At 43.3% G+C, this 24,037-nt stretch overlaps 1 protein-coding gene across 1 annotated transcript; it reads right to left on the reverse strand.

Annotated features, from left to right (window-relative positions):
• Positions 1-284: 284 nt before the first annotated feature.
• Positions 285-19,245, reverse strand: PPM1D (protein phosphatase, Mg2+/Mn2+ dependent 1D). The gene is made up of 6 exons (XM_065853380.2): positions 18,667-19,245; positions 12,991-13,219; positions 10,977-11,101; positions 4,140-4,330; positions 3,255-3,497; positions 285-1,712 (listed from the first exon to the last, which is right to left on the reverse strand). The coding sequence occupies exons 1-6, from the start codon at positions 19,103-19,105 to the stop codon at positions 1,158-1,160; spliced, it is 1,782 nt and encodes a 593-aa protein (XP_065709452.1). The 5' UTR covers positions 19,106-19,245; the 3' UTR covers positions 285-1,157.
• Between the last annotated feature and the right edge of the window lie 4,792 nt (positions 19,246-24,037).

Genomic DNA, 24,037 nt, shown 5'->3' on the forward strand with positions numbered 1-24,037 from the left:
TTTTATTGTTTCAGCAGCAAAGAATTAATTCTATAAATACCCACCCTAGCCATTGGAATAAAGTATACTGACCTTCAACTTCTTAGTTAAAAAATAGATGATATATTGCTATTCAGTACAAAAAAGTGCCAAGATCAGTTCCATAATAAAACCACGTGGGAGGTGTTGTCTCATAAGCCACGTAGCTGCAGTGAAGAAGGGGAGAATGAGATGATTAATGAATATAAAATAAATATGATTGTGCTCAACAGAACTTTGGGGAAAAAAAAAAAGGCACCCCCATGAAATTTTCATGTGTTTTATTTAGGTGAACATACACATGGTCCACATACTCAATGAAAAGAGTTGTAAAATAATTTAAGAAGTTACGTTGAAAGGTATTAGCAGCACCATCGGTATTGGAATAGTGGAAACCTCGTGCCTCTGTGGGCACACATTGATGCCTGGATAAACGCCGTTATCGGCAACAGGATGGGAACGGCTTTGCAGGACGGCTCGGGGAGCTGGAGTTTTAAAACCACACTTTTTTGCTAAATAATTTGACGATTAATGTTACAAAAAATACAACTAAAAAAGATACTGCATAGTATTTTAATTAACATAAGGAAATCAACACTGAGCTGTGTAAAGCAAGACCCAACATCTCCGCTTCCACGTACATTTCTGAGTAGAGAAATCTAAAATTTAAAATATAGACCTAGTGTATTCTCTAAAAGACAAACTTTAGGTGGAACGTATAGTACTACGAAAATACATATCTTCCATTCTGTTTAATAATTTACTTTAGTTAAAAAGGTGTGAAATCCTCATCACAAGAAGCGTATACAAATTCATGACTTTAGTAAATTAACAAAAAGGATTATTTCTTTTTTTTTTAAACAAAGTTTAGCCCCGCTGTAACAATTATACAAGGAAGAGAGACTACATTTATATGAAGGAATACAAATTTACACACATTTTACAGTGACTTTTACCCTACACATCTACAAAATTCACAGTTATAATACAAGCAAGTACAAGGCTGGGGTAAAGCTGTTTGATACCAAAAGAAGTTTCTACTTTAAAAAAAAAAAAAGGATTAAAACAGGAAGAGTTTCAGACTTCTGCACCAACTTCAAAATCCTCATCAGCCCCAAGGCCGCTTCCATGGGGGCCGCTCAGCAGACGCAGACGGTTTTCCTGGGCGGGTGGAAGAGCGAGCTGCTCAGCTTCTTCTGGCCGCGCAGGCTGCGGCGCATGGCCAGCTTGGCCGAGCCACGGCGCTGCGGGGTGCCGGACATGCCCTCGCCTTGGACACCCACGTTTCGGCCCAGGCCGCGTCTCGGCTTCTTGATGGCCGGGCCGGAGTTGGATTCTTCCAATGTCCTTTTAAAGTTCGCTGTGGGTGTCCTCTCTGCTTCGTGGGCTTTTGTTTGGCCGTTAGGAGACACCTTCAAGGCTTTTTGGTCCGTGCCTGAATTGGTGGAGTTGGAAGGGGAGAGACTGACTGATAAACCATTGCTGTAAGACTCGTGTATCCTCAAAGCCAAGGCTCTGCTGCACTTCTCCTCCGGCGGGCCCGAATCCTTCAGGGTTGCTCCCGAGGAGGGTAAATTGCTTTTGGCAATCTCGTTTGGCAGCTCTAAATACTTTTCTGAGAGCGCGTTGCTGTGCATGAGGGGAGGAACAGGCTCAGAAGCATTCAGTCGCGGCCACGGATCATCGTCCGGAAGCTGAGGGAAAAGAAAAGAAATACATTTAGGCGTAATTATTTTGCTTATGTTACCTGTCCTGACTGCAGACAGAAAGGGGGGGCATTGGACAAAGCTATTCTAAAAACAGAGTTACTGTTTGCAAAGTCATCTATTTTATCACCCAGTTTTATACTCCGCAGCTTGGGAAGAAGCTGCTCTGTTCCTCACAGTACATCGACCCCCTCTCCAGGAACCACGGTCATTCTGGATGTCAAAACAAAGCTGCTTAACATCACGTTCTGAGAACCAGGAGTGTTCTGAACACCAACCCACCTCCAGCCACTCGTCCCTCCTGCACCCTCAAGAAGGTTTTGCCTCATTCTCAGTGGTACTAATGGGGAAATGGGGACAATACTTGTTTCACTGGCCACAGGGGGATTATGGAAATGAGTATTTATGCAGTGCCCTGAAGAGATGAATTATGACCTTGTTAAAGATTTAATTGTGAAGAAATCCCTGGTTACTCAGCGAGTCCTTCAAAAGCGAATTTCAAGGCCACATTACACACCATCCATGTACAGCAAATGACAACGGCTGCTTTAGGAAAATAACACGCTGAAAACTCAGATCCACACACAGCTGAATCAGAGAAAGTCAATGTAACATCTCAGATGGGCTTCTGCATTAAAATAGAATTAATTTATACATATATTATCCATGAAGACCTGTAGTCAGTCAAATGTTTCTTTTGGGCTTTCCACATTAAGCAAAAAAATTAAAATAGGGCCTTATCTGCTCAGCAAACACCAAAATTATTAGTCTGAAGTTTTTCAATATTTAAAATTCAAGTGATTTTTCTGCACTCAAGAGTTTGCATTTTCATCTCTTTTGCTACCCTGGATGGAAGGGGACAGGCTGAACTTGCCACTTCATTAACAGCCTGTTTCTACCAAGGGAATGCTCAGGATTCCCTTTCTACTTCTTGTGTTCTTTTTTACTTTGCCCAAAGGACAGTTATCCAAAGATACCACAGAACATCAAAGGACCGACACTTAAAGCAGGAGCAGCTGGTAATTACTGAAACAAACATCCACTCCTGACTGCACTCCAGTTCTTAGAGAAAGGAGAAAAAAAGCTTCTGAACAGCTCAGCTTTATGTTAATGGTAAAGCTTCAAACCTGAAGAAACACCTCATATTATATCTCTTCCTCTTAACAAGGAACATCAAATCTACCAGAAGATAAGATCTCCCTATCCAGAAAGAAAACATTCTTTACAATGTGTGTTTGAATGCATCAACCATGGGTTACCTTATTAAAAAAAAAACAACACACATCACCAAAACCAAATCAAATGAGATTAAGAACATATCCACAAGTAGGCTGGAATTTATCTGCTGTGCAAGCTCTACAAGTACACGGCAAGGCAGGAAACCCAACTGCAGCCCAACTTTATTCTCGTGGTAAGCTGCATAAAGAGAAATTACTCTAATACTAGGGGAAGAAAAGGGAGATTGATACATATTTAGTGGGCTCCACACACAGAAGCAGAACATTTAAAACACTGAGAGAAAAGCGTTACCTTGACAGGTGGGGTGCAGCAGCGGGAGGGCGTCATGACATTCACATCGGGGCTGCTATAGCAGGGACTCTCCGCCAGGTTCAGGTACAATTCTTCTTCGTTTTCCAGGTTGCTTTTGCTGTCCTGCAGCGGCGAGATGCAGATGACGATGGCACTCGTGTTATCCGCACGAAGCATTCGCTGCCGCCACCGGCCCAGCGCTCTGTTCACCAGCATTTTGGCACAAGACTGTCGGTGCTCGCCCTTGGTAGTAAAAAAGAGGGGCAGAAAGCGATCAGGTCCACTTGACTTTATAAATGAAGATGGGACAGTTTATGTGGCACAACCTGAAATACATGTTCCTATCTACTGTGTGCTGAAGCAGCTTGATTCAGAAGCAAAAGAGAATATCAATTGAAACATCTTCTTACTGAAATATAACTTTAAAATCTGTAGTAGAATCCACAGGAGTTCTTGAAACCACAAACTGATGCAATGACTTGCATAAATAGCCTGGTTGTAACACAGCCTATGGTGTTTCCAAAAGTCTCTCAAGTAAAATGCCAAACAACAATTGGTCTTCATTGTAACATGTGTCTTAATGTGAAATAAACTGCATTTTCAGACAGTATTTTGTATAGCTGCCTTACAGAAGGAACGTGTTTTCTTCATTGCTCACAGATACCATCCTGGTAGTCAGATTTCCCAGTAATTGCAACCAAATTATTTAAACAACATTAACATGCAGGGTATCTGACAGTATATGCAACCACAATGTAACAACATCTATTCCATGGCAAAACTGAATATGCCATCATTAGGTACTGTTCATACATGCCAGACTACGCAATATTTAGAGAAAAGTAGTATTAAATTCTCAGAATGCCTTCCCGCCCCTGCTCTCACCATGAAGTACTTTTTCTCCTCGTGATCCTGGCACATGGAGATGGCGTCTTGCGGGGGGATCATGTTCCACAGCCCGTCGCTGCCCAGGATTATGTACTTGTGCTTCTGGGGATCAATGGTGTGCACACTCGTGTCGGGCTCCGGAGACACAACAAACTCACCACTGTAGAAGTCGTAGCTCCAGAGATCACCTGGCGGAGAAGACAACGTTCTTTGAATTGTTACATTTTACATGAAAATCTGAATCTTGGAAACTACAGAAAAATGTTCCCATAGAACAATTACCCCCAGTCTCAAGTCACCAACAGTAACACAAAGTAATTTCCACGCAATTACTGTTTTGCTGCTCTCATTTTCCAATCATATTAATATGTAGCAATTTAAATTTTAAAAAGGGTAATAAAAACACATTCTAACCAACCTATGTTTATAGGAGGTCTTCTACTCTCTTGAAACTAAGATTTTCAGAATAAGGGGAAATACAACAGATTAATACTTAGAAAACAGTGAAGCCTCAATATCCAAACTAAAACCTGTCCGAACAACTGAAGTTCTCCTTAAACAGAAGTAAAGCCTTGCTTTGTTAAACCCACACCAAACTTGCAAAACTCTGCCTTCCAGGGATTGGTACTGGAAATACTGGAGACAAAATCCTCACCTCTTGCACAGGGAATCGAGGCACAGTTTATGGAACTAGCTTGGGGTTTGGAGGGGAAAGATCAAATAATGCCCTTTTTCTCCCCAATATCACGTCATTCTATTGTGCATCAGGACGGTACGCTGCTCTGCGCCCCCAACAAGCCCTGCTGATAGAAAGGGAAAAAACAACCAAACAACCCACACAAAACTCAAACTAAAAACTCCGCCTGCTCACAGTCAAGGTGCTAAACTGCCCTTAAAACAAAACAAACAGAACTATACATTTCTCTTTCCCATTCCTCCTCCTCCCACAGCATCACCACCAATGCCGGGCAGTGTGTGTTAGAGCATCTTTCCAGCTGAACACCGTGTGCCAAACTCTGCAGTTGGACAGAAGCCACAGGCACACAAGGAGGGCCGGGGTTCCAGCAGAGAATGGGAGCTGATGCCTCTCCTTGGAAGGCCTCACACAGCCAGCCTTGCTATTTTTAAAGACTTCTTGCTACGCGAATGAGCTGGGGGTCACCTCAGCAGTAAGGATGGCCTGGACTGAATTTAAACACATTTGAATCACAGCATCTATTGGTTCCAGTGCCTCCTCCAAACCAGCCTCAACTAACAACCGCTCCAACAGGAAAACACCTTTCCACATCAATCTATTTCAACTTGGTTTATCAGGGGTACTTAAAAAAATAAACTTTTTCTGAGGTTGGGCCTTTAAATCAAGAATGGTGCTAACTTGCACTAACGCTTTCTCTTCCTTTTTTATGTTCATAAATAGCTTCCTACAGTGATAAGCAACAAATAGTAACATTATTATTTGCAAGTATTGGCTAGATCCTGCTGTACAGAACATATGGCTTTAAAAGTGGAAATTAATTAAAATGTCAGAGTTGAAAAGCATACAGCAGCCTAAGAACTCCAGTTTAAGGTTTAGTTGGGTTTTCTCTTTGCTGGCTTCAGAAAGCATGCCTGTAGCCTTCTTCCACATCCTTCGCCGCCCTTTTAAAGATAATAAATAAGCTTTTTGTCTTCCTACATCCTTCCATTAGCTCTGCCCTAAGCTATCAACCAGTTGAAAGGACTTCTCCAGGATCAGGAAAGGGAATACTTCAACTCAATTACTGCACTTCACCACCGCTGGCATGGATGGTCCATCCTCATTAAAGCACCAATTCACCTTCGCTGCAGCAGCCGCAGCCAGAAACGTTGCTAATAAGCGCTAATTGAAAGCCAAGCCTGCTTTTATAGAGGTGCACTCTGCCTCCAGCCTCACAACAAAGCAAGGCAGCTGGCAACAAGATCAAAATAAATCCTGTAAGAGAAGAGCTGAGCTCCAGTGCAGCAATTATTGTATATGAATTGCCACAAAGTCTCAGTGCACTGAGAGTTCTTCACGTCCTGCCTGTCCTAAGTGCAGAAAGTAAAATAAACAAGAGCTTGGGATCTTACAACAGCCAGATCTTGGAATCGGTGGCAGCAATTTCCAACACGCATAATATTTTTATGCTTTCATTTGCTAGTATGTTCAGACTCATTTAGGAGAAGTGACAAATGTTGCTAGCTGAATCACTTTAATTAAAAATACTGTGCTGTATGATAAAAATAACCCGATGCTATTTACTTTTGGTTCATCTACATATGTCGTCATGCCCATCTGCTGCTCTTCCCGAGGAAACAGCTGAGTAATACCCATCCCGACTCCAGAGAACACGTCTCCTCATGGGGATATTCTTGTAGCATCACCTCTGTCAAAGCTGCATTCCAAGTCTGCTGCAAACGTACCAAGAGAACTGAATCTCCAGGAGTCTTCAATTCAGCTGTACTCATCATCTATTCAAGCTCAAAAATCTCTAGTAAATACACAATAACTTATTTGCAAAGTTGTGAGGTGAAACAGCATTAAAGCACAATCAGATATTAGCTGACCAAGCCTGGAGTTACTGAAAGCTAATGAAGCACTAGACGTCAAACAGAAAAAATAATTAAAGCTTTTGGCTCTTTGGCCCAGGAAAAATTCCACAAAGTATATTTGAAGCCTGAGGTATATAGAAAAACCCAGATTATTCCGTCCTCAGCCTAGAAGGAAACAACCAGCGCTTGCAGTCACCCTGAAGAAATGGGAAAGTTATCTTCGGTGTTGATCTTTCATTAGTCTACTCCCAGAAACCCCAAACTCAGCCCAATCCTTGGTAGAACAGCACTGCAGAATGAATATTCAAGAATCATTCTGGCAGATCCGTGTCACCAGGGTGAAGTAGTAGGTTTTTTCCCCCCCCCAAAGGGCAGAGCACCACAGATCAAGTCGGTGCTGCATAGACGGAACGGGACTGTCAGCTCCGGCCAGCTGGGGAAAATGTGACAACCTCGGGAAGAGCCAGTGTACATGGCACCCTCTGCCGCAGTTCTGCCAAGGAAAAAGGGAGAGGACAGGAAGGCAGGAGGCAGAGTACACTCTTCCCTCGGCATTGCAAAGTGCTCCAAAATCTTTACTTCTGTCCCAAAGTGAGCAGCCAGCCCAGGGACCCTTCAGATGGCAGATGATGTGATGTGCCAGAGGCTACTGTTACACGACTGGAACGCCGGGTTCTCAGACTTCACTTCATGGGCCGTACTATTTTTGTTCATGATCAAAACCCAAACATTTCTAAAACTTAAAAATCTTGTTCTCTAAAGCATACAGACCGAGATTATTTCTTTCAGTGAGAGGCTTGCATGTTTCTTTTCCAAACAAAAAAAAAACCCCAAATAGTATCAATGTAGTTCCTTCCATATCTTCCAGAATAGTCATACCTGTTTCCTAGTCACAACTCCACACAAAAGTTACACTGCATCTTACAAAATGAAAAACAAATGTTTGAAATCATACCCTGGTGGAGCAGGTAACTAATTTAGCTACCTATAAGAATATATCAAAGTGTGCAGTCTGATCTGCTTACTATTACCTTACACAATGAAAGAAACCTAGTTGTAACCCAGCTGCTGCCAGGAAAGTAATTGAAGTTACAAACAAAAACACCCATCGTATAAGTAGACTGGATTGGATTAAGCCCAAAGCCGCCTTGCAGCAAAAGTATCTCCAGAAGTCATATAAATCAAGTCTTTCATTTATGTTTCTGGAGCGTGCTGTTTTGAATACAAAAATATCTTTTGGTTTTAATAGAGTGGGAGAAAAAGTCTACTTTTGTAAGTCAGTCCAAAACAAAAACCCAGTTTGATTAATCCCAGATCTTTTTACATCAAAGGTTTATCTAAAAGGTCTGTTAGTACAAAGCAAAGACTTGCAGAACTTCCCTTCCTCCCGCTCAGCGAGGCGGCCCTGCTGGGAAGCCAGACAGATCTCGGGGAGAATCCCAACAGGAACCTCTTAAACCATTTAGGCTGAGCTGGGGTGGAAGGAGTTTTCACCAAAACTGACAGCAAGCCAGTCCTACAGCCACAAGAGGGCATCTTCACAGCAGGCTAAGGATGAACACAACAGCAATGTCCAGGGAACACAACCCAGAATGACCACAGACAGTTCAGGCTGAGGGATGGGGACAAAACTGCAGGCAGCAGTAAGTGGAAAAGTCACACAGAAGCACTTGAGGCTTCACAACTTTCACGGCTCCTCTAGCAGTACTTTTTAAAGAGCTTTTTACATGCAATTTCAGCCAAACCTGATGAAAGAACGTCACCCTCAACACAATGCAGAAAAGGAAGCACAGGCAAGAGAACCGTATTTCAACAGCAAGTTAACAAATAATTGCATTTATAATGAACAGTGAATTAAAAGCTGCTCATAAGGCAGTCTTTACAGTGGGTGCTCATCACTGCTTGTATGGGAGCAAAATCGCAGGCAAGAGAGATAAAAAAGGTGTCTATTCAGGGCTATGCCAGAGCGTGCTGCACGAGAGGTGGAAAAAGCTACTCACAACTTGACAAACTTGGAAAAAAACCAACCCTATATTCTAAGTTTCAGGTTTTTTAATCAGATAATCTTCTCACTTCAAAGACAGAGAATTCACAACTCTCTAGGCTTCTCTCCAGAGAAGAGCAGAGTGTGAGAGTCTTGCCCTCCTACTAAAAATTATTGCCCTGTCTGCGATCTGCATGGAATTTCTATGAAGAATAACAATGGAGTTTGGAGTCGGCAGAAAGAGTCACTGTGCTGGATCTCAGTGGGACTGACTGGCGTACTGGTAACCAGTATACGTCAATGTGGACAGTTATTACTCCTCTTGGAGAGGCTCCAAGGCAGCAGGGCTGTGCCAACCAGGGTAGCGATCTGGGAGGCAGCCAAGAGGTCGAGCGAGCCTCAGCGCGTGAATGCAAACGGCTTCAGTCACGGCAGGTCTTTTGTAAGCGGCGTAAGGGGCGCGCTGGCCTCAGAAAGAAGTTAAATCCTGTTTCCAAACTGTGAGCGTCTGTGCACCATCTGGGTCCTACGGAGCAAAGCAGCTGCGCTCCTGTTTCCAGGCCTGTCGCACCTCCACGGGGGAACGCAAAGAGGCTGCGGAGGCTCCTGGAGCAGCAAAAACACCAGAACATGCTCACATTGTAAACCTGTTCCTCCATAATTTGAAGATGCCAAAGCTTTCAAATCTCTTAATTTTAGAAACCAAGAATTATTAAACGATGGGTGTTCTCATCTCTTGGACCTGAAACTCTCCAGTAATCCTCTTTGTCCACATAACGGGAACAAACGCAATAGGGCGCTAATAGACGCATCGCTCCTTCAGCTCCATCTGCACCCAAAGCCCAGCCAAATCCTCTTGTTCAGTTTGCTGAGAGGAATCGGATCAAAAGTCATCAAGCTATTTAGACAAACAACAAGCTCGCAATCATAGGAATGAGTCACTGAAATTAAGCATACACTTTTTGTAATCTACGGGGAACACTTACGCTTCTGCGGAAAAGGGGAAAAGAGGGGTATGTTCCTCAGTGGATGAAGATCTGTTTGCTAGTCATCTATTAACTCCAGAGGATTTACTCAAAACTCTCGAGTCAGTTTTACTAACCACAAAATAAGCACCTATCTTGCCTAAAATACACACTACAGACTTGTAAGATCGAGAAAAATGTCCATATAGTTGAAATTTTTATGAAAAGATGACTGTTCAGCCACTGAGATACCTGTCCCTCCTTCCTTGATACACAGTTGTCTTTTACAATGTTAGTTATCACAGCAAAGTTCTTCTTAATGCTGGATAAACCCGTGTGAAACAGATAGTGCTGCCGTTGAAATAAGACACAGTAATGCCACGCAATTATCAAGACGACCGTGGTCCCAGGAACAGACTGTCCCCACCACACGCAGCCGGCTGACCTAGGAACACTGACAACACTATTGGGTAACTGGCAAGCTTGCCAAGAAGAAATTAAGTCACAGGACACTTCTCGCAGGTAAAAATAAGATACCACATTTCCATAAAATCAGACTTGTATTGGGTATATCTGGATAGAGACTTCTTCACTGGGGCAGAAGGGGAGAAGAACAGAGGAAGGATGCAAGGAAGGACACAATGAACTGCAGTAGATTAGAATTCTGCAATGAAATCTATGGAAAAATCCTGACCAGAAAACACTAAGACTCAGGGGCAAGACGTATCCAAAGATTTAGTTACGAAGTACTTCCCAAAAACCATTTGTAACAAGTTTGATTGGTACTGGAATACGCCTTCTTGTCCTTCAAATAAGATATTGCTCAAAGATAGTTTCCCATTACTAATACTCTCGCAAAGGCAACTTACAGCTAAAACAGACTTTCATCCCTTTGTTCATTCTGTCTTGAAAGCGATTAACCACCAAAGGAAGACCAAAGTAACTCACATTCCATGCAGCAAACCTTAGTATTACCACCTCCTAGTCAAAAATTACAGCCCTATTATTTCAGTAAGAAAAAGATCAATGTGCTCTCCATCTCAGACACGTACTGCTTTGCACATTTTCATTTGCAACGGAAAGAAACGCCATCCTTGTAAAACTGACATTGAAAACCCTACGTGTTGTAGAATGAGTCCTTCACTCACCAGCAACACTTTCTACAGCTTGATTTGAAAAATGAAATCCATATAGAATTAAAAAATAGTTTTTGAAGGCCTTGTAACACAGGTGAGTGAATCTCCCAAGTTATGTGTTTTGGCAAAGCAGCATATAATTCTGTTCGGTGCTCTGTATGAGGTGGTGTCTCACTTTCCAGCCACAGGCACAACTTACCAAGTGCTCTAGCGACCGCCAGGAAGGGGATCTGGTCAATGACGGTGCTGCGGCGCACGGGGCCGTTGTGGGTCAGACGGGGCCTCTTCCAAACAACACGATTCACTCCAGACTTGTTGATCACACTAAAACCACCAGAAAGAGGCAGGGGTTAAAAAGGAATGGAAATGAAAGCATGAAATTTGGTTTCAATGACATAAAACCAGTTTAAATATGCAAATACGGAATCAATAACAACAGCACCCTCAGGGAAGTTCACAGCACAATCAAATATTTCAAAACACGCGGTATCACTTAGATGGTTTCATTCCAGATCAAGCCAAAGGAAAAAGTGAGAGACGAAGGGCAGAAGAAAAAAAACAGGGGAATGAAGACCTGGAAGAAATTCTGGCTGGCTGCAACCACCAGATGTAAGCGTATCTTTTTAATCTGTCAGAGAAAAAGCAAAACTGAATTTGTTTTCCTCAGATGAGGACCATCAACACCAGCTCACTCGGGTGGAAATATCATGTGGTTCCTCCTTTGGTTTTCTCCATCTGCTGAAGTCTGGCAGTAAAGAGCAACACAGTACAGTTGGGAACAAAAAAGAAGCAAAAAGAAAGGAGCAGCCTTCTGCAGGGATTTCCTTACTGGTGCACCAACAAGAAGCAGAAATAAAAGAGGAATTGTTCATAGCTGCTATCTGCTGAAAGCAAGAGATATGAAGAAACAGCTCTGCGCTTGAGTATTAACACCTGCTCCGAGGCACTGAGCTCTGGTTTTAGTTCTCACAGATGGCAGCACCAAAGTCAAAGGGGAAGCTGCAGAGCAAGTACATGGGGCAGCTGCTATCGGGAAGGGAGGCAGGGAAGAAAGAACAGAGAGTAAGAGCCATCAAGAAAAGGCAACGGAAGGAGGAACTAGCAAAGCTTGGCCCCAACCAAGTTAAGAACTATTATAGATACTTAAAAGCTAGCTTTTAGCTGAGGAACAGCCATTGGTAATTAGAAACTGAGAAGCCCTGGAAGCGCCTCAAGATTCCCCATACCGAAGCTATTTGAGATGCATTTCCTGAGACTTCAAAGGCCTTAACAACAAGGGCATGTTCAGCTCCATCCTTCTGCATGCACAGTGAGCAAAGTCAAACACCACGTCCTAAAATCAACCTAATCCACTGGTGCAACTAATGACCACACCAAGTTAACTCAGTCATTACTGGAAACAAGACCTTATCCCACACTCAGAAACTGGTACTAGAAAAATACCATTTTTAGTGAAAGATTCAATTATGCTCTCCCATTAACTTTCCCCAATCTGCTCCCATGAAAGAGAAGACATTAATAAGCATAGTTGCACAGCTCTACCTCACAACAACCTGTAAGAGCCAGCCTGGGAAAAAAACAGGACTACTAGTAAAAATAAAGGTTTAAAAATATATCTATATATTAACATTCCAGGGAATGCTGCTTTGAAGCTTCAGAGACTTTCAATCTCTGAGGTCCAGAACTTGGAAGCTCACCGGCTGCCATTGTCACCACAGGAACAACACAGAATAAGGAATTACACACTATTTTGTATTGAAACTGCTGTGGTATCACCACTCAGCAAATCGGGTATTCCAGAGCTCATATCACTATCCATGTGGAAAGGCAATTCCTCCCACAGCCCCAGATTCCATAGAATTTAATGAAAAACAGGGCAAATATCAGTATTTCTACTTCAAGTTTTCAGTGAATGTGGAGAATTGTAACCACACCTCAGCTGCATGGTAATCCAGCAAAACATTTACATTTTGTTTATATCAAACCATTAGCAAAAACCACAAGAGTGTAACAATGGATCACTATAACATATTACCAAACTGGGAGGGGAGGGGGGGAAGAAGCGTAGATAGAGGAGGAGTATAAATAGACCATGAGATTCACAAGCTTGCTTGCCCCTCCCTAAACCAAGCAAGCTTAAGCCTAGTTGAGTCAGAAAGACACAAATAGCACCCAGAGATCAGAACTGAAGTAAAAAGCACCGAGACACTTACCTGCCCCCAAGGCCTTCAATTCTCTCCCTTTCTTTGGGAAGTTCTGGCTTGTGGTCCTGTGTCACCTCCACAGCCCTCACAAAGTTGTCCTTGGGGTCATCCTGGACTCCCAGCACCACGCCGGAGTCGCCAACGTGAGCCACATACATCTTGGAGCCGCGGATAATCACCACGCTGGCTGTAGTGCCCGACGTGCTCGGGAGACCCGTCATGGTCTTTGGCCACTCTGCTGCAATGAGAAAAAAAGCAAATAAAAATAGTTTTGTTTTTAATTCTCTAGAACTGGAAACGTTTTGAAGATCAAAAGGAAGGGTGTGTCACAGAGGTTTCCATAGCATCACAATACAGAGCGTACTTAACTAGTACGGCCAGGCAAACCAGTACCCTCAGGTCCCCCCCACTTTACCATCACTCCCCCAGCTGCAGCTTCAGTTGACACATACGTATATAGTGAGAGTATCAGAGCACCAAGATAGGATTCAAAAAACTGTCTCTTCCAGTGTAATATTCCAAGCATCACTAGAATAGAGGGGAAGATGTGCTCCTCGAGTGTTGAGCAGTAAGATCTACTGTGCACCTCCCCGTCCAAACAGGTAGAAACATTATAAGTTACGTCATTTTGTCTGGATATGCGACTGGCAACCAGGTTTTCTGGACATTCCTGGTGCTCTTGGAGGGAAAGAAAATTCTATTCTACTTCTATAGGTTGAACATTTGAAGTTGAATAACATCAACCGTTTCATTCATATTTCCTTTTGGAGGACTGAATAACGCAGACTACTTAAGAACAGTATCCATGCCCAACATCAAATCTTCTGCTGAAGATATCCCTTGAATTCAGAACAACTCAATACCTAGGGTAGCGTGAGATACACAGTTAGGGAAATCTCCTTTCGCAACTGCTTTGCCCTCAAAACACTTGAGTTAATTTCCTATTACACTACTCTCTCCATTTACATTCAATCCAGATTTCTCTTTCATGCCTTTTCTTGTCTATTTTTGTGTCTACACACCCAAGCTCACCATCTTCCAAAACGCCACAAAACCACTGCAGCACCATCCCAGTTACAAGAGATCAGCCGTGCCGTCCCAGTCCCCCTCGGGAAACCCAACAAGCTCCCAGTGATCGCTTGATTTCAACTGTCAACAGCAACCCCGTGTTTCCCCGTCGCCGCACCCACTCACGTCTCCAGACACACTCTGAAGGGAGACTCATCTCCCTGTCACATTCTATCTTCCGCACTTCGCCAGTCACGCTCACACAGTACAACATTAAAATTCCACCGTGAGACACATTCTGTTTGCAGGAAACACCCGAGCCAGACTGCCAAAGTACTATATTGTTTATTTTCCTATGGCACAAACACACAAGGAAGAAAAGAAAAGCAAAACACAATTAGGCCTTCCCCTCTGTGCAAACAGATATTTAAAGCTTCAAAAGTTTTAAGCAGAAGGAAAATATTAGGAACTTAAGTTCTAATGCCACTGAATGATGTTCAGATGCCCGAAGCAAAAAGCAGCAGATGTGCTGAAGGAGAAGCAGAATTCTATAGATCATCTGGTGATAAAAGCTGAATTTCCTCATCATTAGCTACCAAGAAATCCAGCATAACTTAAAGTTCTAGCTTTGTATTCTAAATACCAACATACTATTTCTCCCTAGGAGTAGCTTTATTTCAAGAACACAAACATTCAATCAGCTCGTTGGAAGTACTTTGGCTGGCAATTTTAACTGTGGATATTAAATCTAACACATTCCAAATGGAAAGAAAATGAGGGAGGAAGCCGAGTGGTAATGAGGACTTCAACCATGCACTTAACAGAAAACAAGCTGCAACTAATGAGTTTCTGTCAGTGTAACAACCCCTCAATAGCAATAAAATATATTAGAGAGTAAAAATCAGTCTTTATGGGAATGAAGAGCACGGAGAGTGAAATCACCCACTTACAAGAAAAAGAATGATACAGCAACCTCTGATTTCAGGCTCCAATAGAACCAGAAATTAATCTGTCACCAAGGGGTTTCAGTTTATGCCTCGCTCCTCCTTAAGGTAAGTATTATATATTGCGTAACGATTTCTTTAGAGACTCTGTCTCACCAGAAATGAACGAAATCATCAAAACTCCCGAGTTTTCTTCTGAGCTCAAGCATGAAACTTGAAGTCACTTACCCAAGTCCTCCACAAATCAGAAGCACGTTTTTATCAACCTTAAGCAACAGCAGAAATACCTCTAGGCAGCCCTCTGGGAAAACAGAGTCAAAGTCTCCTTGTGGGCCTGTATCCCTAATTCTGTATTTAGAGTCATGAACTTTTCAATACACCCCAGGACGGACCTGAATCCACCACAGTTAAGGGGTCTTTGATGTGAAATATCCCACATTTTCTGGAACACGCACACAGGCTGAACCAGCAGATGCTAACGTAGAGCCGAGCTAAACCCACAGCTGCGTCTGGCAGGGACCGACAACTGCCTGGGACCCACTCGCAACACCTGCCCACAAAATCCTACAGTTTCCACTTTAACAGATGCACTTCCCACACTTCCAAGAAAAAAAAGCGCCTATTAAGTATTCTGAAACTACCATATTTATTATCTAGTTTGTTCCTTTAGTAGAAGACAGTTTCAAGACACAAATCCACGCAGTTTTCCAGGCCTGTAAGTTGATTATGCACTTCTTACTTTTTCACCCTTCTTCTGGTTGAGGGACTGGAAAGGGGGGGAAGGAATTGGTTTAAAACCACCAACCCCCGCCAAGCAGGGTATCTGTTACACCAACACACGTATCCTACACCTGGACATCACATCTGTAACAAAAACATCCTCTGCCACAGTCTAAAAAGTAAATTCGCTTACGATGGTTGGCGTGTGATCTGAAACACAGACTGCTCCAAAAGGCATTTGTGCAAGTTCTGCTCATTTCTGAAAATGATTTGGGATTATTCTGGGAAGCACAAACTGCTGAAGAACATATTTTATTTTTACTTCATTGGTTTTATATACATTAAGTCAAACTACAATACCCCATTTGAAATTAGTTTGATTCTAAAACTCTTGAACTTTCCAAAAATGAACACTATATAAACTTTCAATACAGCAAGACCCTAAAAATCATACATAATCCTGAAAACCTGCATTGCCTCAAGTAGTCCAAGTCCTTTTCACATAAGAATACATACATTAACTCTTCAACATTTCTAAGAATAGTCCTGAAATTATGGACTTTGCAGTGAAAATTACAAAAAACTTTTTACACAAGAGAGGAAAACATTATTTGACTTTTATTGCTTCAATTAAATTTAATGGGAAGAGTCATAACCAAAGCAGAAGGATGCAACTCTTTCTAAATTGTAACTAGTAAAGCTGAAAAATGTTTTTAATAGTATCAATCTAACTAGAACATTCATAAACAAGCTCTTGGCCACACAAATTGTGAATTAGCAAAGAAACACAAACCAACACAATCCTCAAAGTCACATCAACAGCTGGGTCCTCCTTGTCAACACCTTTCTTCCACTGCCAGTCCTAGAAACAGGTTTCAAATAAGAACTTTCACTCAGGAAGCTTTTTAGCATACAGGTATTTTTATTACTGTATAATTAAACCAAAAATGACCAGGTATCAACTGGAAGCAATCAAGGCTCCACCCTTTACACCAGAAATTCAAACCATTCTCCCACCCCCGTTTCAAGATACCAAGCACCCAGTGGCCCTGTCACACCCATAGTGTCACCAATGCACACAGACCTGCTCCACATACGATGATATGGGACGCTATTGTACGTAAAATTTGCATTAGGATTCCATAACATAGTATGAGAAGTTAAGAGCCAGATATAGGAATGTTTTGCCCCACAAAACACGAGCTGCTACGCACATGCAGCAGAAATCAGCACAACCAGACTCTGTACAAGTGCAGTATCCAGCCTACCTGAACCTGCCACCAAAGGCTCACAGCCACAGCTCTGATGTTTCTCCCAACAACTTAAATTGGTTTCACCACCCAAGTACTGTTTCCTAAACACTCACTCCTGAAATACTATTTCCTACATTCTGTCATTCCACCTCTCTCCATTTTGTATTCACACCTAGTTGCAGTGACAAATAACAGATACGGGTACTACAACGGCACAACTCAGCTCCGTATCTTCCTCCCCATGCCGTTTTCCCCGTTCACTCATCTTTCTCCTTATCGCGCGTGTCTGCAGCCCAGAAGGTCACATGCTGCTCACCACTCGTTCTTCAACATCAAGGTTGTGGTTAAGTCCCGGTGCTTCTAAAATTCACAACCCTTCCTTTCTGGCCAATATCAGCCTCCCCCCAACCTTCCCATTCCTTCCCGTGTATCTTTTTAAGTATCTAACATATGCACAACTTCTCTATTTTGCTATTCAAGAAAAAGGGAAAAAGAAATCGAAACTGTTTTGACACTATAAGCCCCCCCATTAATCACTTCGTTGAAACCGCACGGTGCTCTAAGCGCAATTCGTGCTTTTTATGTTTGTTTCCCAAGCTCAAGTGTCAGTATCGCAGCATTTTCGATCCAATGTTACTGTGTTCCCCTCCTGCCTGGCCGTCTTCATTGCTATTCACTGCTCCGATATTTTCTTTTTCTGGGGCTTTTGAATACATAAATACACAATACACACACACTACACATAAACAATCATACTCTACGCCATAATCTTTCAGATCTCAATTCTGTGGTCCCACTACTCAGGGAGAAGGGAGAGTACAGGAACGATCGCTGTCACCTGTCTTGTCACTCTCCTTTACCCTTCCCTTTTTGGGACCCTAACTTCTATCCTACTGCAGTTAAGTAGCCAATATCTTCACGATATCAAGCGCATTTTCTGTTTTGGCAGGTACCCTTCATGTTCCCTGATGCTCAAATCATAAAATGAGTGAATGATTATCCTTTATGAAACGGTCACACTTTGAATCCTTCCAGCAGGACTCAGTAGAAACAGTCCCAGCCCACTTAAGGTTGCTACATATATAGATATATATTATTTTTTTTTTTTTCCTTTTCATGATATTCTGGACCAGGGAAATCCAGGGGAAGTTCCATTCCACTAGATGGAGATCCCCAAACTGAATTTGGAGATCCAACTTGCAACACCCTGAAAACAAGCTGCAGCTCTACAATCACCCCATCTTCAGCTCCATAGCACAATCGTCCTACAACGTGTCCTCATCCTCCGATTGTATCTTTTCTCCCACAGTTTGCTCTCCAGTTTTCCTTGTTTTACCGAATTACTTGAGTCAACATCTCCAATCGCATCCCGCTTTTCCTCTGGTCCAGTAACGATGCTGCCCTACTCCTCAGCACAGATGGGGGGGCTTTCAAGCACGCAACTCACAATAGTGCAGGGGGGGGTTGGTGGTGATAAAAAGGCAGCTAAAAGCGGGACATCCCAAGCTCAGGGGATCCCAGCACATGGAAAAAGGGACGGATTGGCGCCTCGGGTAGGTAGGGGAACTGCTGTCCCCTGAGCTCTCACTGCAGGGCCCTGCAGAAAGGAGAAGGGGAACCCAGGGTAGGGTACGGCCGGGCGCGGCGGAGAGGCCGGGCCGGCAGCGTTACCGGCTGCTCCGGGGGGGAAGGAGGCGGGAGGGGACGGGGGACCCGGCGGAGCGGGGGCGGCTGGAAGGCGCCAATCGCCTCGAACTTACGCAGCTTCTTCCACATGGCCCGGTGGCAAGCGATGAAGCCCTTGCGCAGGGCCGCGCACACCTCGGCCGGTTCCGCCGAGCCGAAGCCCTTCTGCTTCTTGATGAAGCCCCACAGGTTCTCCCGGGCGAACTGGGCCGCCTCCCGCCCGCCGTGCCCGTCGCACACGGCGAAAAAGGCCACGGAGCGGCGCGGGCGCCGGCCGGAGCCGGGGCCGGGCGGCAGCGCTCCCTCCTCTGGCGCCCGGGGGCTCCCTCCCCGCCGCCGGCCGCTCTCGGCGGGGGGCTCGGCGCTGCGCGGGCCTCCGGGCGCCGCTCCGCCTTTGTGCGGGGGGCCGCGCTCCGCCTCGGGCTCCACCACGATCTGGGTCACGTCCTCCATGTATTTCCTGCCGCCCTGGTCGGAGAACACGCTCACCCCCAGCGAGTACAGCCCCTCCATGGAGGGGTGGGGAGGGGAGGCTCGGCGCGGCGGCGCCCGCCGCTCCCCGCCCGCGATGGCTCCCCGCCCGCCGCCGCGGACTATTGTTGATGTCGGCGGCGCCGCTCGGGCATGTCCGCGCCGCCGCACCGCGCCGCCCGCCCCCGGCCAGCCCCGCCGAACGGCGGCCGCTCCGCGCGCAGCGCCCCCTGCCGGGCCCCGCCGCAACGCGCCCCCGCCGCGGCGAGAACGGCGGCCAGCACGGCGCCCCCTGCCGGCCAACGGCGGGCACGCACGCAGCGCCCCCTGCTGAGTCGGAGAGGGGGGGGCGGGCGCCTACTCCAGGCGGGCCCCCCAACTACTCCGGGCGACAGGCACATTGCAGCAGCTCCTAACTCAAAGCACGGGACTCCCCACATTGCTCCAGGAAGCCCAGAGTGTCACTCCAAGTCCCTCCATCTTTCGCTGCTCCTGGGCTTAAATCCCTGTTTTCTCCCTTGGACAACAAGGATTCCCACCAGAATTTCCCTGGAGTTACACATCCTGATACACTTTTTACACTTGGGACTATTTAAGACACCTGCTGCACAGTGGAGGGTTTTGTGCATTTCATTTTTATAGTTGAAATTCTAGACATTGTTTTACTTGCAATCTACCGCCACTTTCAGCTCTCCGAGCCCCTTCCCACGACCAGCTTAAAACAGCTAAATCATTACTGAATTTTGCAAAAATACTTCTGCTGTCAGTAAAATGGAGATAATGGTTTGGCTTAAGTACTGCAAGTACTTTGGATTTCCTTCCATTAACCACATTAAAGTCAACAGTATTTAAAAATAAGAAATATATCAGCAAAGCTTTGAATTTCTAGAGCGCCTAGGGATCTGAAAACCTGTTACGTTAATGAATTAATCCACACTAATCCAATAAAATAACTATCCCTTCCTATTTTACAGGTGTTTATACCATCAGATCAATCATCAAATCATCAGCTGAACGTAGAATTGAGAAATCCTGCTTTAAACATTACCTATTAAGTTTCATAACTGAACATTTTATACCTTTGCCACAACTACAAGGTGCCTAAAGGAGACAAAGGCTAATTCGAGAAAAAGACCAATTAGAGCTTTATAGGATCAAAATAGATAGTTTTCAATTATTTTTAATACAAAGAAGCCATAAAAAAAGGTTATTTTTTCGAAATCATAGACAAAAATTGACGATATTGCGAGACACAGAGACAACTGAAGTCTCTTACTTCTGAGAAGCACAATATCCCTATTTCATAGTAGAATAAACATAGCCAGAGATGATGCTACAGAAGGATTAGTACCATTCCACATAGGTAATACTTTCCTACACAATTTAGAGTGGAAAATCATAGCCTGCTCCAGAAACAGCATCAAACAGATCGACCCTACCCCATGCTTTATGTTAACATAGGCTAGGTAGTCTGGTATTTGTAAAGAAGTTAAGGAAACAGAGGGGAAAAAATAACTGGTTACAATGGAAAAAACTCCTGTTCAAACTCTGAGGTTTTCTGTCTCATCTTTTTACATCTAAGTATCACTTTTGCATTTTCAAGTGGAATAAAGCACTTTGGTTTTGTCAATACTAACTTTTACAATGAAGACAACAACCCCATATACATATCATGCCTACATGCACAAATTTAATCAAATTACAATACATTAAAGATGGTTTTGCATGCAACAACTACATTCCCAAAACCACCAGCGGAAAACAAAAGTGCTTCAAGACTTACAGGGCACACAACCAGCAGATCCTTCAGCAACTAAAACCAAATCTCAAATAGGCTTAAGCTAAATTAAATTAGTTACATTTCAAAAAAAGAATGACCCCATCTTTAGCCAGAATAGATTAATCTGTAGTTTAAAACCCCAATGAATCTGTTAGGTTTGCTGACATCAGAAGAAAACTGTCATGAGTTCCATAAATTGCTTTACTTTCTAACGTTCACTAACGCACTGCACAGTCTGTTAGATATGACCATCAGTGATCTCACTAGGGTATCTTTGATAATCACCTATCTGCAGGCTCAAAGCCGAACAGTAAAAAGAAGAAAAAGCAGCACACAAAAGGGAACGAGATACACAAGGTCAGCTGCCTGGAGCTCAAACACCAAGGAAAGGAGAGGGATGTTGTAGCAGAGACAGAAGAACCAAGAGAAAGCGTTGTGCGCCAACGCGCTACATCGCTCCTCAAATGACACCTCCTGTGAATCGGAAATTAAACATTTTATAGGTCTGCACTCAACTAAGTGAATAACCAAGTCTTCCTTCTCAGCAGGGGTGGCAGGACAAAGGCTGCACAGGCACTGCCAGCCCTCCCATCAGACAATCCAAAGAACTGGCACAGGTACATTCAACCACAGCTTAATTCCACATCACAAGCCAGTGCTAGGAGGCCAGCACCTGCCTTCTCTCTTTTCTGGTAGCATGCTTTATCTAAAGTAACACAAAGTTATGTTTTGTAAAAGCCATGATTAATTTTGTCTGACAGACAAAAAACACAAAATTATCTATAGCTCAGATACATAAAAAGCTCATAACCTGGGCACAAACTTATTAATCACAGAACAGCAGAAAGCAGCACTGCACACCTGGCTTTGGCAAACCGATGTTATTAAAGCCTTCTGCACGTGCAAAGCATCTCAGCTGCGTCTGGTGACCAACCTCCTCATCTTAGTGCTTCCAGCCACATAACGATCCTTCTCCCTCCTCCAGCTCCCAAGCAGCTTCAACAAGCCCAGCTGGTACTGACCACAGGTTATTATCTCTCTTGCATAGACTACGTGAAATGTGTCAGTCACCCCAGCAATAGTCTCGGAGCATGAGAAACTCACGTAAAAGAAGACTCTAAAACTGAATATTATCCATATTTTTCAAGGTTTTTCCCTATGATTCTATGACTGCATGACCTGACCATGCTTGGAGTCAACACCCTCTGGGTCTGACAGAATATAATCTCAGTTCCTAAGTATTCCCCAAGGTGTGACCATAAATGGTATTGCTTTAACTTTCCATCCAGAATGTGACTACTAAACTGACGTACACGAAGAATACAAAGATGAAAACATATTTATCTGGGTTGCAGTAAACATGAAAGAAAAAAATACCAGCATTAAAAAAAAAAACCTGACAAGTTCATGTGAATGCTCTGCATTTAGCTCTTGTTTTAGAGCAACAGTCTGTTATGTTGGCTCATCTACACTTTAATGATTTCCTGTTAAGAATTTAAAATTAGAAGCCTCCAACAACTTCCCCATAAACTATTTTCAAGGTTCCTTTAATATCCACATCAAGGAGATATAGTAGGTTCATATGTTATCCATGTCAGTTCACTTCCTTCCCACTTCAAAATAAGCACATTGCAGGAAAATTCAGCAGGTTTTTTATTGTTTTCTGAGAGCCATTTTTCCACTAAGTAGGTCCAGCTACAGTAATTAAAAAAACCAAAGCTGTTCACATATACAAGCCCACATTTAAACCATGACAAAATGAGAACCTCTTGTCTAATGTGAAGAGTCTAAACTAGGCCAGATTATAATACAAACCTAGGTTTTTCATTAATGAGCTAGCTTGAATCTTCAACTATATTCATACTGAACTTCATCTATGTGAACACATCAATTTCACAAACACATTCTTGCTCTTTGACAGTTCCTTACCTTTTAGGAATACACGCAAACAATAGTCTTCCACTGGCAGCATCTGAAACAGATCTGATCTTTTTCATCCATGTTTTCTAGAACTATACTCCTGCAAAACAGACATGGTATTTATTTAGTACTTTTCACCTATACATCTCAAACTATATAGCACTGTTTATTCTTTTGACTATAAAACTGCACTAGTTACGCTATCACACCATATTTCCAAACTGTTTAGGACAGGCATGCAACAGGCAAAGCATCTGCAGACAGACATCCCATTGCAGCTCCTCACCGGGTCAATGAAAGGGCTCGCAAACACTAATAACCACCTTTCTAACAAAAAAAAGGGGTAAAAATTGTGAGACAAAGACAACACTGCTACTTTTTCCAGTGATTTGCAGACCAAGTTGACTTGGTAGTTGTGAAACCATGATACAGGTTTGGAAATGCTCATGAGAACAACGCCCTCCAGCAGAGGTGAACTCCAGCAACTCACTGCTGTCCAGAAATAGTAACTTGGTACCAATATGTGCTTGGGGTTGTCTTTTTTTAAGGGTTTTGAGGAGGTTCTGTGGTGCAGAACATCAGGCTCTACTGACATTCTATTGAAATTACACAACCATCTTTCTTGGCAGATGTAAAATCTCTTCTATATGAACTTCAACAGAAGGAATTTTGACAACCAAGAGATCATTTGATCTCTAAGGGCAGTTTTTATAATAGAAGGCTATGATTAGATTTTCTTTAAACATTTACCCATTATTAGGCTTGTCTGCATCCCCATCCACCACAATGGTCCACAGATGTACAGAACCACCGCGCTCCATACGCTTTACATGTGAGTTGTTCAGATACCCACATGCATCTTCAAAAGCAGAGATTACAGAAGACAGACTGACTGAATGCTTTTGCCTAAACAACATACATTTCCATTTTATTTTCAGACACAGGCAGTGTTTGTAAGTGTCCTTTAAATGTTTCCCTACATAAAGGAGACAAAAGAAAAGAGAAAGATATCAACAAAGATAAGAATATCCATCAGAACCTCTGCCAACAAGTAATGGAGACAGAAGGATTGTCTAACATCTGCAACTATTAATGAGTAATTGCATTAAAATAATTTACGGATGTGAAAAGCACATCACTGAATAAAACCATTTTGCTAATAAGTTCCCAGTACAGCTTACGGAAAAAAAAAAATAATTCAACAACAAGATACTCTAAAGTTTAGCCAATTATTTAAGAGAACAGACTTTTATAAGTCTATTTTACTACTAACT

The sequence above is a fragment of the Patagioenas fasciata genome, chromosome 19, assembly GCF_037038585.1.
Source record: "Patagioenas fasciata isolate bPatFas1 chromosome 19, bPatFas1.hap1, whole genome shotgun sequence".
In the NCBI taxonomy this organism is placed as follows: Eukaryota; Metazoa; Chordata; class Aves; order Columbiformes; family Columbidae; genus Patagioenas; species Patagioenas fasciata.

Bases quoted from the DNA above. Each gene is read 5' to 3' on its own strand.
- PPM1D (XM_065853380.2), bottom strand. From the start codon at position 19,105: ATGGAGGGGCTGTACTCGCTGGGGGTGAGCGTGTTCTCCGACCAGGGC. The intron at 13,220-18,666 runs GTAAGTTCGAGG...TTCTCATTGCAG, and splicing joins GGCCATGTGGAAGAAGCTGC to CAGAGTGGCCAAAGACCATG. The intron at 4,331-10,976 runs GTAAGTTGTGCC...CTTCTCCGCCAG, and splicing joins GGCGGTCGCTAGAGCACTTG to GTGATCTCTGGAGCTACGAC.